Below are 17,101 nucleotides of genomic sequence, written 5' to 3'. Positions count from 1 at the left end.
TTAAGTGGTACAGTAATATTTTGTTGAAAATTAAATCCAAAAATTTTAAAGTAACATTCACTATCACCTTTATAGTTAAAACTGTTCATAGATTTGGCAATATTTTAAAATACAGAAAAATGTGGTTCTCTTTTGTTCTAGGTTACATTATATCCATGAGATAGATGGAAACATCTAATATAGAAAATCCTGAAAAAAATTATTTTTTTATTTGGTTTGTTATCAGGAAACAGTCATCGCCTGGAAAGAGAGGCTTTTAGAGGGAATTGGAGATGACACAATGATTAATTCATCACTCTTTGTGCTGTGAAGAACCAGGTTCGAATCAGTTTGAGATTCCAAATAAACTATGGTTGGTGGTCTCTGCAATTTTTGGCAGCAAGAACATTACGCCAGTGACTAAAGTGGACAATATGCTCACTGACAGAAAGCTTTTGTATAATTTAAATCCAAGAGAAGAGGAATTCTGTAAGAATACAGCCTCACCTCTTACAACAGGGAGGTGACCAACCTTCAATCATACATACCTGGCCCTTGGTACACAGTACCTTACTTACACAGTACAGGCCTGCCTTCATGTAAGGGACTTGCCTCATTTCTTAGTGCACATAATTGGGAAGGTGAATGGAAGATTAAGTTGTAAATAGGGGCCTGACAAATGGTACGCTAGAGTCAGGCTGTCTGTGCTAAGATAAACAGCAACACCCTGATGTTAGGGACTATGGACAAGGTAAACCTGGAATGTAAAGATCAAGTTCCATGTGTACAGGGATTGGTTCCTGCAGAGTGACCAAGCCAATTCAAGAATGTGTGATTTAATGTATAGAAAATGCAATGTAATGTGTAAATGTATACAAAGCAAGAGGTTGTCTGTGTAACTTTGGATGTGTGGTACACCCGATACCCACCCTCTAAGTTTGAGTCTGATCAACTCAGCGTAGCTTTGCTGTATGCCAAATAAAGGAACCTGAGTGATGAAATCCAGAGTTGAACTGAGTATTTTGGATCCCAGAACTGGACAAGGTGTAGTTTAGCAGAGTTGCCAGTCTGCTCCAATTTTTTTCTCCGGATAAAGAAAAGTGTTTCTTAACACTTAGATGGAGAAGTATTACAGAAGTTGTCCAGGTTGTTAGAACCATAATTTTTGATCATGGAGTAACAGTTGCCCATTTTCGTTATTGTCATAGAGTCGGCTGCCACCAGAGCACACTCTTGTGGCCTAAGGTTGCTCTGCAGCCCCACTGCTGTCAATCTTCCTCCTTTTCAGGGCTTTCCAACTAAACTCAACACAGATCAGTCTCTCAGGGCCTTCATCTCTGCCCTCAGAGGTGTCTCCTCCAAACTACTACCAGGCTTCCTGTCTCTAGCAATCCCTCCCTTTCTCTGCAGTTCCTCCCAATCTCTGAGCTCCACTCACCCTTTCCACTTCCTGATACTATTTACAGGTTTCAGAGTAACAGCCATGTTAGTCTGTATTCGCAAAAAGAAAAGGAGTACTTGTGGCACCTCAGAGACTAACCAATTTATTTGAGCATAAGCTTTCGTGAGCTACAGCTCACTTCATCGGATGCACACTGTGGAAAGTTTAGAAGATCTTATTATATACACACAAAGCATGCTGTGTGTATATAATAAGATCTTCTAAACTTTCCACAGTATGCACCCGATGAAGTGAGCTGTAGCTCACGAAAGCTTATGCTCAAATAAATTGGTTAGTCTCTAAGGTGCCACAAGTACTCCTTTTCTTTATACTATTTACAGGGAGCCATGTTATTTGACTCGGGTGTGCCTCTTCGGTAACCAGGGTTCACCAGGCCAAGGCCTTTGGCCATAGAAGGTAAAGCCACACCGTTACAATGATCATCACTGAAAACATACTTTAAAAAAACCCAGAAAACGTTTTAAATTCTACAGTGCTAAGTAGGGCTTTCCCCTGAGTAGTGACACACACACACAGGGCTTATCTGCTGACATCTGTCCGCAGCAGGGTTACAATGGCATGGTCATGCATACTATACATTCTTATTTGTTGTAAAGATGTGGATGGCTACAAACTTATCTCTGGCCCTACTGTCCTATGTAAAACAGCTTTGCATAATACACTATGAGAAGAGAACAAGACAGCCATCTAGAGGGCAAGCAAAGGAAATTATCATCCTCCCTAAATCACAAGTGATCCCACTAGGACAGTGGCCCTCAAGTTACACCTCACTTAAAACCTACTTGCTTACAAAATCTGACATAAAAATACAAAAGTGTCACAGCACATTATTACTGAATAATTGCTTACTTTTTCATTTTTACCATATAATTATAAAATAAATCAATCGGAATATAAAATATTGTACTTACATTTCAGTGTATAGAACCGCCCTCCCTCCTCCCCAAGTGCCATAGCCTCCTCACCCAGATGCCCAAGAACGCACCGGGGGGAGGCTCCGGGCACTCAACCACTCCACCCCAGTGGACAGCCCAAGCAACAGAAGGCTGTCATTCAACAAGTTTTGAAGTGGCCTTTTCCTTCCCTCCTACCCTCCTCCCTCACCCCACCCGGGCTACCTTGTGAGTTATCTCCTTATTTTTATAATCAATCAATTAAGAATAAATGGTTTTTAAATGATAGTGACTTTATTTCCTTTGCAAGCAAGCTGTGATCGAAGGGGGGAGGGCGGGTGGCTTACAGGGAATTAAAGTCAACAAAGGGGGTGGGTTTTCATCAAGGAGAAACAAACAGAAGTGTCTCACGGTACCCTGGCCAGTCATGAAACTGGTTTTCAAAGCTTCTCTGATGCACAGCGCTTCCTGCTGTGCTCTTCTAATCGCCCTGGTGTCTGACTGCGTGTATTCAGGAGCCAGGCGATTTGCCTCAACCTCTCATCCCGCCATAAATGTCTTCCCCCTTACTCTCACAGAGATTGTGGCGCACACAGCAAGCAGCAATAACAATGGGAATATTGGTTTTGCTGAGGTCTGAGCGAGTCAGTAAACTGTGCCAGCGACCCTTTAAACGTCCAAAGGCACACTCTACCACCATTCTGCACTTGCTCAGCCTATAGTTGAACAACTCCTTAGTACTGTCCAGGGTGTCTGTGCTTGTTTCCCAGGCCCAGAATTGGCATTCTATGGCATGAGCCTGCCCCATTAACACCATGATCTCCAAACTGCTGGGGACCACGGTTTCAGAGAAATCTGTGTCCATGTCCTCATCACTCTTGTCATCGTGCTGCCGTCACCTCCTCGCCTGGTTTTTCAGGTTCTATTTCTGCATAAACTGCACAATAATGCGCGAGGTGTTTACAATGGTTATAACTGCTGCGGTGAGCTGAATGGGCTCTATGCTTGCCATGCTATGGCGTCTGCTTGGGCAATCCAGGGAAAAGGGTGCGAAATGATTGTCTGCCATTGCTTTCACGGAGGGAGGGTTGACTGACGACATTTACCCATAACCACCCGCAACAAATTTTTGGCCCCATCAGGCATTGGGAGCTCATCCCAGAATTCCAATGGGCAGCAGGGACTGCGGGAACTGTGGGATAGCTACCAACAATGCACCGCTCGGAAAGTCGATGTTTGCCATGGTATTGTGGATGCACACCACTGAATTAATGTGCTTAGTGTGGACGCATGCACTCGACTTTATACCATCTGTTCCCGAAAATCGACTTCTGTAAAATCAGAGTAATTTCATAGAATAGACAAGGCTCTAGACACATCAGAAAACTAGACAGTTTTAGGGGCTAGCGGCCTTTGGGAAGGGAACACTGTGTAAAATTTTCTGCTCATGCCCCCAGATCAACTGCTGGCATTATGGAAGCTTAGTGTAATTTTATTAGTATTGCCGCTTTCAAGCAGCTGTTACAGACCAGTAAATAAAATGAGGAGATGAAAGAAAAACATTATTAGTCCCACAGAGTATGGAGAGAACTTCTCCTCTACAGTCTAATATCAGATTTAGAACTTGTTTGACCTGCCAAGACCAGAAACATTCACAAGTTTTTTCTCATTCCAGCAAGTTTCCCCTTTTTTGCTCTCACTTTCTCTTCATCATACCAGAGAGCTAAAAGTTCTAAAAATAGTGAGAACATTCTGACTACTGCAAGCCCTGTGTTTTGAGCCTACTGCAGGTACCCAGCCCATTTCTTATTTTTAAAGGTATACGGACAAATATATATGCAAGTTATCGTACTTCTCATGCCATTTCCATAACACTGACAAAAGAATTTATAAAAACAAATTCCTACTATATACTCCAGAATAAAAGAAAAATGTATAGAAGACTGTATTCATTCTGAAGTTCCTATTTCCCTTAATTTCTGGAATCCTGTATAAACCTAAAGCATGCTTCCTGCCTTGCCTTGTTTCATTTCAGACAGCTGAAACATATAGGGTCTGCTTACTGATACTAGCAAGATATAATTGTTGCATTAAGCCCAGAAATGCTTTTTAAAAGCTTCTTTTCACAGGTCTTCTAATGATGACCTTTTCCTTAAATTTGTGATGGTTTCAACTGGCTTTTCGATCTTCTGTGTAGCTATAAAAGGCAAAACACCTCCTCCTAACCCCATTAGGATGAAAGCTGAAGATTTTATTATTCATTTTTAATAGGAAAAAGCTAAAACTCCCTCAAGAAGTGTAAAAGGTAGGCTCTTGATGTATCAAATACTGAGAGGTTGCCACAAAATCATGCCTTTCATAGACAGTCTGATAAAGAGCATACTTTGTAAGAGAAAGAGAGAGGTTGTCTTTTTCCCCATCTTTTTAAAACAAAAAATAATTAAATTTCAATTTGATAGGTCTCATTTTATTCACTCCTATTAGCCTGCTGGGTAGTATTTAAACAGAGGATGTACCATCAACCTAAAATACAGCAAAATGTTCAGGCCAAGACATTGTCTCATGATAATTGTCTGTTAAACAGTAACAGCACACTACATAAAGGTAACTAAATATAACATATCCCTCCAGCATTCTGTAGTTTATAATTGCAAGAAAACCCCTGCTGCAGACAGTGTCATTATCCAAAAGACATTAACATCAATATTAGTATCAAACACCATCTGGCAAAGGAGACTGCAAACTGAAGCAAAAACTAACTAAAAACCTGGTCGGCATAGTGGCTGACTGGCAATAAAAGGAGATTTCCAGAAATGCTGCCCTGTAGCTGTTACGGAAAAGGGCGATGGTCTGAGATGGTGAAGCACGAAGCATTGTCTAAGCATTGAGCATTGTCTGAACCCTTTTTTCTCAGCAAGGGGTTGCAACCCTCAGGGGAGTCACGAAAGGCACTGAAAATTAAAATTTTATTACAATCTGAAGCAGAAAAAAAAACACGTCACTCCCACACACACCCTTACCCTTCAAGTATTTTCTGTCATCTTCTTGAAACACAAACAAATTATATAAGAGTATCATTATCATTTGATTCACTTTTAGTAAGGGTGAGTGAACATTTTTGACTTTGCATAATGGATCACCAACCTGAAAATGTTGAGAAATACTGGCCTAGAGTCAAAGTCACAAGCAGAGTATGGACAAATCATTAGAGTAGCTTAATCTCTCCATGTGTGAAAGAAAAAAAACAGACAAGAAAAAATCCAAGTCTAACTCCGCTGCTTGAGCCAGAGACCTTCGCTGTAAGGAAGAGGTTTTTGGAAGGCCATTCTCCAAGAAGGCTCTATGACTCTGAAACCCACTTCCCCCCTTGGTTCATCATAGCCTATAATCCAGTCATGTTATCTGTTTATCTCCCAGGCATTTGAGAAGGGAATGATCTGTAGGAGCCTATGGCAGAGAGGAAACAAGCAGTCATTGTTATATGGGATAGTACTGGGAAACTGCCAATGTCAATTGTTGTTTGCAGGGTTGTTATAGCCATGCTGCTCCCAGGTTATTAGACCGACAAGGTGGGTGAGGTAATATCTTTTATTGGATCACCTTCTGCTGGTGAAGGAGACATGTTTTCAAGCTACATAGAGCTCTTGTCCGAATGAGCTAAGAGCTCTGTGTAACTCGAAAGCTTGTCTCTGTCACCAGCAGAAGTTGATTCACACAGTCAACCTGTGGAACTCCTTGCTAGAGGATGTTGTGTAGGCCGAGGCTATAAGAGGGTTCAAAAAGGAACTAAATAAGTTCATGGAGGATACATCCATTGATGGCTATTAGCCAGGATGTGCAGGGATGGTGTCCCAAGCCTCTGTTTGCCAGAAGCTGGGAATGGACAACAAAGGATCAATCAATTGATGATTACTTATTCTGTTCATTCCCTCTGGGGCACCTGGCATTGGCCACTGTTGGAAGACAGGATACTGGGTTAGATGGACCTTTGGTTCATTCTTATGATTCAGTAAAAGATTAACTTCACCCACCTTGTCTCTCTAATGTCAATTGTTGTAACACTACCCAGAATGCAGGTTAGGCCCGTTAATGGAATTACAGTAGAACCTCAGAGTTACGAACTGACAAGTCAACCACACACCTCATTTGGCACCAGAAGTACACAATCAGGTGGCAGCAGAGATGACAAAAAAATAAAAAAGCAAATACAGTACTAAAAATATAAAGGGAAAGCAGCATTTTTGTTCGGCATAATAAAGTTTCAAAACTGTATTAAGTCAATGTTCAGTTGTAAACTTTTGAAAGAACAACCATAATGTTTTGTTCAGAGTTAAGAACAACCTCCATTCCCAAGGTGTTTGAGGTTCTACTGTACATTGTTTATAAATTTGAAAGAACATTTTTTAAAAAGTATCAATAGCTAGAAGATGGCCAGCAACATCACAAGAATAGGTGGTCTGATACCACGGTAATGGGTACCAAGGAAGAACAGAGATATCAGAAAGAGTATAGCTTAGATTTTCTCTTTTCACTTAGAATTTTTCCATTATGTGGAACTCTCACAACAGTAAGGTGTCAGGCTCCACAGCAGCTCTCACCAAGCATCGCAAACAAGTGAAAAAGAACTTCAAAATGACTGAGTCATACTGTACTCCAAATCCAGCCACTAAGTGCTGGGAATTCCAAGTGTCAACAGAGCAGTTTCCCTGTATTCACCCACCCTCCATCATGGCACGTGCTCAAAAATATCCAGAAGACAAATATTTTTCTGATTGCTACCCAAAAATATTTAGCTCAGTGAACACAGACAATCTTCATGCTATCTGGGATGCATCCAGCGTTAGAAAATAGCCTTTTCTTCTGTGTATTTGTACACTACATTGTAGGAAGTATTTCATAATTTGTTGTGTCACTAAACATTGGGCTATATTTCATTTGTTCTACTTATTTAATACAGCTGACATTTTCATTCTGAGATCAATATGGTCATAACTATGTTGAAAATTATAGCGTAAATTATAAACTATAGTAACTTTATTTACTTTTTTTTTTAAAAGTACCATAAAAAATTATTCTCAGGCAGGACCTAATCAATGTTATAGACTAAAAATATGCCACTCTGCATGAAGCTATAAAAAGATTAATGTACTTTTTTTTGGTAAGAAATTAGTAGCTTAATGAAGTGGATAAAAACGCTGTCACAATTTTTATTGGCTCTAAATTGCGTAGTAGTGGAGGTACAGTAAGTGCCTAACACATAATGACATAATGAGTCATGACTGGAGCTGGAAGGCTAATTTACCCTTAACTGACACACAACCAGGGAATTAACATCACAGTAGTTTCAAGCCAATATAAGATACATTATTTAATTTTACAGCAGGTTTTAAACAGAACTGTTAAATGTAGGAATATTGATCTATTCTTCTGTGAAATTATGGAATTTGGATTTTTTTAAAAGTACATCTTAAATTCTTGTTGCTCCAATGACATTTCTTTTCACAGCATCATGTGTTACAAGTGTATTCAACACGCCAAGTTTGGATATGAACACTCCCTGTGCATCAGTCATTATTCAGACATAAGAGGGTTTGCTCAAAAACAAAAAATGAACTAATGCTAAGTTTATGAAGTGAATACTATCAAATATCTGTGAGTCTGTTATAAACAACTTCACGCCAAAGACTATCACTTGGAAGATACCGTATGTGAACAAAAGTACACTTATGAGCAAAAAAGTGATAACTTTCAAAATCAGAAACATCCTGTCAAACAATTGATGGGAGAAGGAAAAAACGGACAGCAAAGGAGCTGAACTTCCAAGTAATAAAGCAGCAAGTGACATTTGGTTACATAAACTCTGTCTCAGGCCTCACTGATGTTTTTTATTTAAAACTTCTTTATTCACAAACAATCTACTTCCTAACTGAATCTAGGAAGAGTCTATGAATATTAAAGCAAGGGTATCCGGATTCTGTATTCATATGTCCATCACAGAACTCGCTCTCCTGTTTCACAATGATTGCATCATTATAAAATTGCTATTTATAAAGGTATACAACTGGAGATAAAGATATAATAGCTGACACCATATATACATGGATAGTGTGGGTTTCATTCAGGACTCAACTGCTACACCAAGTTAAGAACCATTATTTGAGTTTAAATCTGGCTTATGTCACAAGTAAAATTAGCAGTTTTTCCATCCTAGCACATAGTGGACACATCAATAACCAAATAGTGCAGCATGAGTGGCAATGAAACTCAGGAGCAGTCAAGAACTGGAATGACAAAGGGTTCAACAAGTCCAGACTGAGGTGTGTTAAACATACCTGTGGTTGTGGGGGGAAAGAGCCTGACAGATTTACTTATTCTAGGTAATGTTACAACTTCTATACTTAAATAGCACAAAATTCACTAATTTAAAATACTACTGTCATAAATATAAAGGGAAGGGTAACCATTTTTCTGTATACATTGCTATAAAATCCCTCCTGGCCAGAGGCAAAACCCTTTCACCTGTAAAGGGTTAAGAAGCTAAGGTAACCTCACTGGCACCTGACCCAAAATGACCAATGAGGGGACAAGATACTTTCAAATCTGGACGGGGGAGGAACAGAGGGTTCTGTCTGTCTGTGTGATGCTTTTGCCAGGAACAGATCAGGAATGCAAGCCTTACAATTCCTGTAAAGTTACTAAGTAATCTAGTTAGAAAATGTGTTAGATTTTCTTTTATTTAATGGCTTGTAAAATAAGCTGTGCTGGAGGGAATGTGTATTCCTGTTTTTGTGTCTTTTTGTAACTTAAGGTTTTGCCTAGAGGGATTCTCTATGTTTTGAATCTGATTACCCTGTAAGGTATTTACCATCCTGATTTTACAGAGGTGATTCTTTCAGCTTTTCTTTAATTAAAATTCTTCTTTTAAGAACCTGATTGATTTTTCATTGTTCTTAAGATCCAAGGGGTTTGGGTCTGTGTTCAGCTGTACCAATTGGTAAGAATTATTATCAAGCCTTCCCCAGGAAAGGGGGTGTAGGGCCTGGGGGGGATATTTTGGGGGAAGACGTCTCCATGTGGTCACTTTCCCTGTTCTTTGTTTAAAACGCTTTGTGGTGGCAGCATACTGTTCAAGGACAAGGCAGAGTTTGGGGAAGTTTTAACCTAAGCTGGTAAGAATAAGCTTAGGGGGTCTTTCATGCAGGTCCCCACAACTGTACCCTAGAGTTCAGAGTGGAGTAGGAACCTTGACAACTACATATGTATTTTGTACCCTTAGAGTGCCTGATCCTGTAAACACTTGTGCACAGAAGTAACTTTATTCTTGCAAGTAGTCCACACACTCACTTTTGTCTCTGTTTATTGCCCAGTTATCTCACAGTCCTTTGCAGAAAGATGTTTGTTGAATCATTTACAAGGATTCTGACCAAAAAACCCAAAACAAAACAAAAAACAGTAACAGAAGCCTAAATAAAATGGTCCAGAATAATTTACAGAATTTTAGACATAACATTAATGTTAATGGGAAAAAACACCTTTCCCAATACAAACTGTATACCACAGAGCAAATGTCTGTTTCTGATGTGCCCATCATCAAGCTGTCTGGGTTCTCTGCCCCCACTGACATTCTCTCTCATTCACAGTTTATATTCAGTTCAAAACGCAATAGTGCACCTGCTGTTTATACAATTTTTTCTTCACTGGTAGCCTTAAAAAAAAGTTGTGCTCATTTACACATACAGTAAAAGAGAATAAAAGCTTAACAGTTATGGGGGATACTTGTAGTTGCAGAACAAGGGTGATGAGACATGTTCAGCACGAGAAACTGTGTTGAGATCTCTAGGCCACCTAAATGCTTTGTGTCTCCCTTTATAATGCAGAGTAGAAACACCTAACATGATGGGTACGAAGAAGAAAACATTCTTTAGGCAGAACTCTATATTAGGGCTGTCAAGCGATTAAAAGGGTCAATCATGTGATTAATCGCTCTGTTAAACAACAGAATAGCATTTATTTAAATATTTTTGGATGTTTTCTACATTTTCAAATATATTGATTTCAATTACAACAGAGAATACAAAGCGTTAGAGTGCTCACTTTATATTTTATATTTTCCTATTCACTTAAGTACTGTAGTGCAATATCTTTATCATGAAAGTTGAACTTACAAATGTAGAATTATGTACAAAAAAAATAATTGCACTCAAAAGTAAAACAACGTAAACCTTTAGAGCCTACAAGTCCTCTCAGTCCTATTTCTTGTTCAGCCAATCGCTCAGGCAAACAAGTTTGTTTATATTTACAGGAGATGCTGCCCGCTTCTTGTTTACAATGTCACCTGAAAGTGAGAACAGGCTTCCTCATGGCACTGTTGTAGCTGGTGTCACAAGATATTTACATGTCAGAAGCGATAAAGATTCATATGTCCCTTCATGCTTCGCCTATCATTCCAGAGGACACGTTTCCATGCTGATGACGGGTTCTGCTCAATAATAATCCAAAGCAGTGCGGACTGATGCACGTTCATTTTCATCATTTAAGTCAGATGACACCAACAAAAGGTTGATTTTCTTTTTTGGTGGTTCGGGTTCTTTAGTTTCTGTATTGGACTGGTGCTCTTTTAAGACTTCTGAAAACATGCTCCACACCTCGTCCCTCTCAGATTTTGGAAGGCACTTCAGATTCTTAAACCTTGGGTCAAGTGCTGTAGCTATCTTTAGAAATCTCACATTGATACCTTCTTTGCATTTTGTCAAATCTGTAATAAAAGTAGTCTTAAATCGAACATGTGCTGGGTCGTCATCCAAAACAGCCATTAACATGAAATATATGACAGAATGCATGTAAAACAGAGCAGGGGACATATAATTCTCCCCCAAGGAATTCAGTCACAAATTTAATTAATGCATTATTTTTTAATGAGCGTCTTCAGCATGGAAACATGTCCTCTGGAATGGTGGCCAAAGCATACGAATGTTTAGCATACCTGGCATGTAAATACCTAGCAATGCCAGCTACAACAGTGCCATGCAAACACCGGTTCTCATTTTCAGGTGACATTGTAAATAAGAAATGGGCAGCATCATCTCCCGTAAATGTAAACAAACTTGTTTGTCTTAAAGATTGGCTGAACAAGAAGTAGGACTGAGTGGACTTGTAGGCTCTAAAGTTTTACATTGTTTTGTTTTTGAGTGCAGTTACGTAACAAAAAAAAATCTACATCTACATTGCACTTTCATGATAGAGATTGCACTACAGTACTTGTATGAGGTTAATTGAAAAATACTATTTCTTTTGTTTATCATTTTTACAGTGCAAATATTTGTAATAAAAATAATATAAAGTGAGCACTATACACTTTGTATTCTGTGTTGTAAATTGAAATCAAATACTTGAAAATGCAGAAAAACATCCCAAATATTTAATAAATTTCAATTGGTATTCTATTGTTTAATGGTGTGATTAAAAATGCGATTAATCGTGATTAATTTTTTTAATCGTGAATTTTTTGAGTTAATCGTGAATTATCTGTGATTAATCAACAGACCTACTTTATATACATGTATACTGTGCTTGCGATCGTCTCTGACAAAGAAGTTGTCTGCAGCAAAGTAAGTTGCTATAAGTGATCAAGTGCCATTTCCTTCTTGCCAAATCATGTGAAAGCAAATAATAAAAAGAACCTACTAATTTCTCAATACTACACATCATAAGTTCTTAGAGTGATTTTTCTCCTACCTGAGAGATGACCAACTCCGAAGAGTTTTGTGGACGCCAGTAGGTGGTACGGGCTGAAGATCATGGAAGATTTCTGGCAAATGGGAGTCAGGCTGGGTCAAGACACACTCCAACGCCTTCTCAGCTCCATAAAGCCTACCTCTTTCTCTATTCTCCCAAGATGACACCCCTGCCGCCTTCCCTTCCTACCAGATTCGAATCCTCAGGGTGAAAACTCTCCAGAAGGGATGGGGGGGGGGGGGAGAAGTGAGGTGTGCTGGGATTCAGGCCAGTGGATTAGGAGGTACTGGAATTGAAAATAACATCAAGGTGGCATGGCTAGTGGAGAGCAGCAATAGGCACTTGTCCCAGGGTAGGGAATGAGCAGTAACCAGTAAGGGTAGAGAAAGGTACTGGAAATAATTGTATTCAGCTGCACTGTTCTGAGGATCAAGATAGGAAAACTTACAGACACCGCTGAGCTGTATCTATTGGTACATCATCTTAGTGTGCAGATGGCACTGAGAAAATCAACTTGATGCAGAAAGCGGAGGAGGACAACTTCAAAAAAAAAAACTTACTGGAAAACTCAGACATACTACAATAGTGCCATCTAGTGAGAGAACAAGGAACAACAAGAATAACTCAATCAAAGCAAAAAGAAAAGGAGTACTTGTGGCACCTTAGAGACTGGTTAGTCTCTAAGGTGCCACAAGTACTCCTTTTCTTTTTGCGAAAACAGACTAACACGGCTGCTACTCTGAAACCTGTCAATCAAAGCAAGTAATAGTGTACAACATCAAATGGAAGTAGTTAGAAAATTTAAGACAAATATTTCCTATCATGGACAAAAACTAAGATTATAAAAGGTTGTATCTGTGATTTTTAAGAGTTTGGTGGAAGATCTCGGGTATGGAGGGAATGGAAAGTTATATTATCTATCTATCTATATAAATATCTATATCTACATCTATATATCGATATATAAATCAAAATAAGAGCAAGGTCCCTTGGACTTATTAGAGAACCAAAGCGCAGATTATTTGAAGAGTAGTCATCTATGCCTTTCTGCAGACACACCTAAAGAGATGGGTGGATGGTGAAACAGTGCATTTTTTAAAAATAAGATGAGACAAGGACATGCATTCCAACAAGAGGACTTTGACAGATGTTTAGACTGTGAAATACTCAGACTGACAGGACCCTTTTCAACAGACAATCTTGTAAAGCCAATGCGGTCTTAAACTCAGAGCAGGAGGCTAGAACTCCTGAGTTTTAATCCCAGCTCTCACACTGACTAGATGTATGCCTTTAGCAAATCAACTTCTCTGATCAGTTTCCTTACAAGGGTGAGGGGCCAAACAAGGGTGAGGGTGAAGGCACAGATAGTGAGATACCACATATCTCTCAGGGTGTTGTGCGGATTAAATATTTGTACAATGTTTTGAGCTTGCCAAATGTGATGTAAGTGATTAGAATTATTAGTAAAATAAACACATATGTGATGGCTGCTAGTGTCAAAACTTAAGTGTAAATAGTGCATTTTAGAATGAAGTACTGCAGAAATGGATTAGGATGAATGGCAGCAGTTCTGGCCACCAGATGGCCAAAGCATTTGCTAGAATTCTGCATATTAGATTAAAAAAAATAATCACAAAATCAGTGCTACAGTAGTAATGAACAATAAATATGTGAGCAACCAACAAACACATCAGCCATATTATATCAGCAGCAATAATCATTTAATGCAAGTGCCCACAGTATTTAGCGCCCAGACACAAATATATGCCAGATAAGAATATTTGCTCTTTAAACTCCACATAAGGAAAAGGTAAGCTGCTGTTTTTTCTAGTTCCTAGTGTTCTTGCTGCAGGTTCCTTTCAGCCTGATTAGTGAATGCAGGCCCCAAGCACACTCATTTAATTCTCTCTTTTAATCCTCTCAGTTATGTTTGCTTATAATTTACTGCCAAGAAACATCAATAATTCAAAGTTATGGTTGCCTAACATTGTCTTGAGCCATTCTTAACTCTCTGAACACCATGAAATACAAAGTTAAGATTATGTCTCCCTCACCACACACCCCTTACAACCTCAACTCACCCTCAGCCTTTGAGCAATGCCCAAACCCATGCCTGTCAGATATCACAAGACTGTAACTTTCCTAGACTCTGTAATATTGGCTGCACTTGAGGCAAAACTTCCTAAAGAAGCCCCTACAGAAAGCAGGCTTAAGTACTGTGCACACCAAATATTCTCAGAAATCTGCCAATGGCAGGACTTGAACTCATGCTATTTGGTGGTGCTCAGGTTTGAGGTTTATCGCTTGTTTCTCTAAACCACTGAGTGCCTCTGATAGGGTCTGAATTCCTCTACACCATAAGTTGCTACAACATACCAGATTTGAGAAAGCATGTGCACATGCACAAATCACTCTCTGAAATGCTTCCTAGATGAGTGCCAATTTACAGAGCTGGAGAGACCCTCTAATAGCTTCTCTGATGTGATACTGGATGCTGGGCACTAGCAGAGATCAACACTAATCAAGTAATCTCAGTTTAGTGTAGATTAGTCCCATAATGTGAGCCACAAGTGTGTGCACAAGTACCATGTGTCCAGACTGAAATATGGAGCCATACTGATGTTTCCTCCCTTCTTCCCAGGCTTTTAATATATTTTCTTTTCACCCCTGCTCACACACCTCAAACGTACTTTGTTCTATTCCATCCAGTCCCTTCTTGCACTATACACCCTGGTCATTCTGGCTTCAAGCCCAGCTGCTCTTGAAGCCTCGCCCTCTCCTCTGTCCTAGTAAATGCAAAGCAACAGTGACAACTCACCTTAGGAGCATGTTTTCATCTTCCTGTCTGGGCAGCCCAGCAAATCTCTTATTGTCTCTTTCCCATCACTTCCAGCAGGGATGTCTCCTGCCTTAAATAAATGGGAATCCCCAGGTTAGTACCCAGGCTGCAGACCTGCCAAGATTAGGGCTGCTCCGTCCATGCACGAAGCTCCCTAGCCCTGAACAGAGGGACCCTGGGCCTATTCCCCACATCTCAGGAGGAGAGGCAGGAAGGCCCTTCCACCGGCCCACGGGGAGCCCCCCTCTCGGGAGGCCTCAGGACACATGGAGGAAGGAGTCTGGGTCTCCTGGCTCGGCGACAGACACAGGCCGGAGCGGGGTGGCTTGGCAAGCTGCTCCCCTCACCCTGCCCGTCTGGGAGCCAAGGCAGGAAACAGAAAGCAGGGAGGGGGAGGTCAAGGCAAAGGGGTACTTGGTCAATGGCAGAGCAGACTCTCTTCGCCTCTGGCGGTCGGGAGGAGGTACTACAGGCAGGATGTCCTGATGCCAAAAGCGTGGGGATTATACCAGTGTCTGATGCTTGGCATCTCCAAGAAGAGCACAAAACGGGTGCACCTTTACACAGCTCAGGGTTATCCAGCATGCTAAAACACTCAGTGAATGAAAACACTCTGGTCTTGTCTGTGTTGCAGCTTCTCTCACTGGTTACACCACTGCAGAGGCTCACAATTCTCCTAGTGTACAAACCCCTCAGGGCTGCTTTGCTTGCAAAACATAGCTCAGGGTGTTACTTTCTATGGTGGGTTGGGGAATGAAGCAGCTCCCTTGGCCTCCTTCCTCACTAATGATTCAGGGTGTCAGACTTCCTGTGGGTTAGAATGACAGTCCCTAAGCACAGCAGGCTCTTTATTATCTTGCAGAAAGAGTTATGGGAGATGGAAAACACAAGTACTCCTTTTCTTTTTGGAAAACAGAATGTCAACGAACAGGGTTGTTAGAGCAAGGGAAACCTTGAGAGGGAGGCCTAAAAGCCTGCAAAACCAAGACGTCAAACAGCTTGGCTTAATTTACACTTTGATTGGAGAAGTCCACTGCCTGTTTGTAATATGTTACAGAGATTGTTGAAGTTTGTATTGCACTTTAGTAAAGTGGATAGAAACCATGGAGGAAGGGAAGGATGTGGTACTCTCATGACCAGCCTCTTGCACTAATAGTTCAGGTATGCAAAGTGGGAGACTAGGTTGATCAGCAAGGAGAGCCTAGAATGACCTCAAAAGGCTGACAGCACCCACCACATTAAACAAATTGGCTCTAGTCAATTTAGAGATGTTATCTGGCCTAACACTGTTAGAAAGAAAATAAACACAGAGAATGTGAACACTGTAACAGAGGTCTCGTAAATTAGAGCTGGAGTGTAATCTTGTGGATAAGGCACTGGAGTGGGACTCGGGAGATGTAGATTCAATTCCCATCTCTGTCAGAGACTGCCTGTTGACCTTAAGCATGTCACTTCACCTCTGTAAGCCTCAGTTCCCCATTTATAAAATGGAGAAAATTATTTTTTTCCTCTCTCTTTTATGTATTAACCTTGTACACTCTTTGGGGCAGGCACTGTCTCTTACTATTTCTATAGGGCACTTATCACATTAGGGACTTTAGGCACTAAAGGAAGTTATTAATTCTCAACAGTGGCCTGAATTTTTATTTTGTATTTATTTATTTTTGACAGCTCCTCCACCTCTCTCTCCAACCAAGCATTACATTCTCATAGGTTTTTAAAGTTGGCTTACACCAGCTTCTCCTCCTCCAGTCTACCTGCCTTTTCCTCCCTCATGTTCCTCCAGCTGTCCTATCTTCTCCATTTTCCTATTTCCTCTGCCACCCTGTGACTCAATTTAATCCACCTGGAAATGAATTATACACTAGCTCCTCCTAGTTAGTCATTAGAAACCATATGGCCTGAAAGCCTCTAAAAGCAGGACTTGAAATTCAGGAAAAAGGTACCTACCATTAAATATAAAGCAATTAATCACAACAGCTGCATCATTCTACAAACCCAAGGCATCTGTCCCCATGCAGTCTGACTGCTCCATTTTCTCTCTCCCTCCACCCCATTGAATTTTAGGACTTCTTCCCCCTGCAAGGATCTGCAAATCCTCTGTTATCCTGCAGTTTCTCTACATGGGGCATCTGCCACGGAAACACAATTTAAAAAGACAAAACAAAACATGAAACACAATCCTAGCTTCAG

At 40.4% G+C, this 17,101-nt stretch overlaps 1 protein-coding gene across 1 annotated transcript in view; it reads right to left on the bottom strand.

The window, feature by feature from the left end:
• Positions 1 to 15,949, bottom strand: part of LOC311510238 (uncharacterized protein) — a gene marked incomplete at its 3' end in the record, with an annotated part of 363,491 nt that extends 347,542 nt beyond the window's left edge. The window contains exon 1 of the mRNA XM_084609763.1: positions 14,888 to 15,949. Within this exon, the coding sequence (XP_084465889.1) occupies positions 14,888 to 14,898 (11 nt within the window). The 5' untranslated portion in view covers positions 14,899 to 15,949. The remainder of the gene's footprint in view (positions 1 to 14,887) is intronic.
• Positions 15,950 to 17,101: the final 1,152 nt, after the last annotated feature.

This window comes from Lepidochelys olivacea (assembly GCF_965140295.1).
Source record: "Lepidochelys olivacea isolate rLepOli2 genome assembly, chromosome: 19".
Classification (NCBI taxonomy): domain Eukaryota; kingdom Metazoa; phylum Chordata; order Testudines; family Cheloniidae; genus Lepidochelys; species Lepidochelys olivacea.
This window is presented reverse-complemented; position numbering and strand designations above follow the sequence as displayed.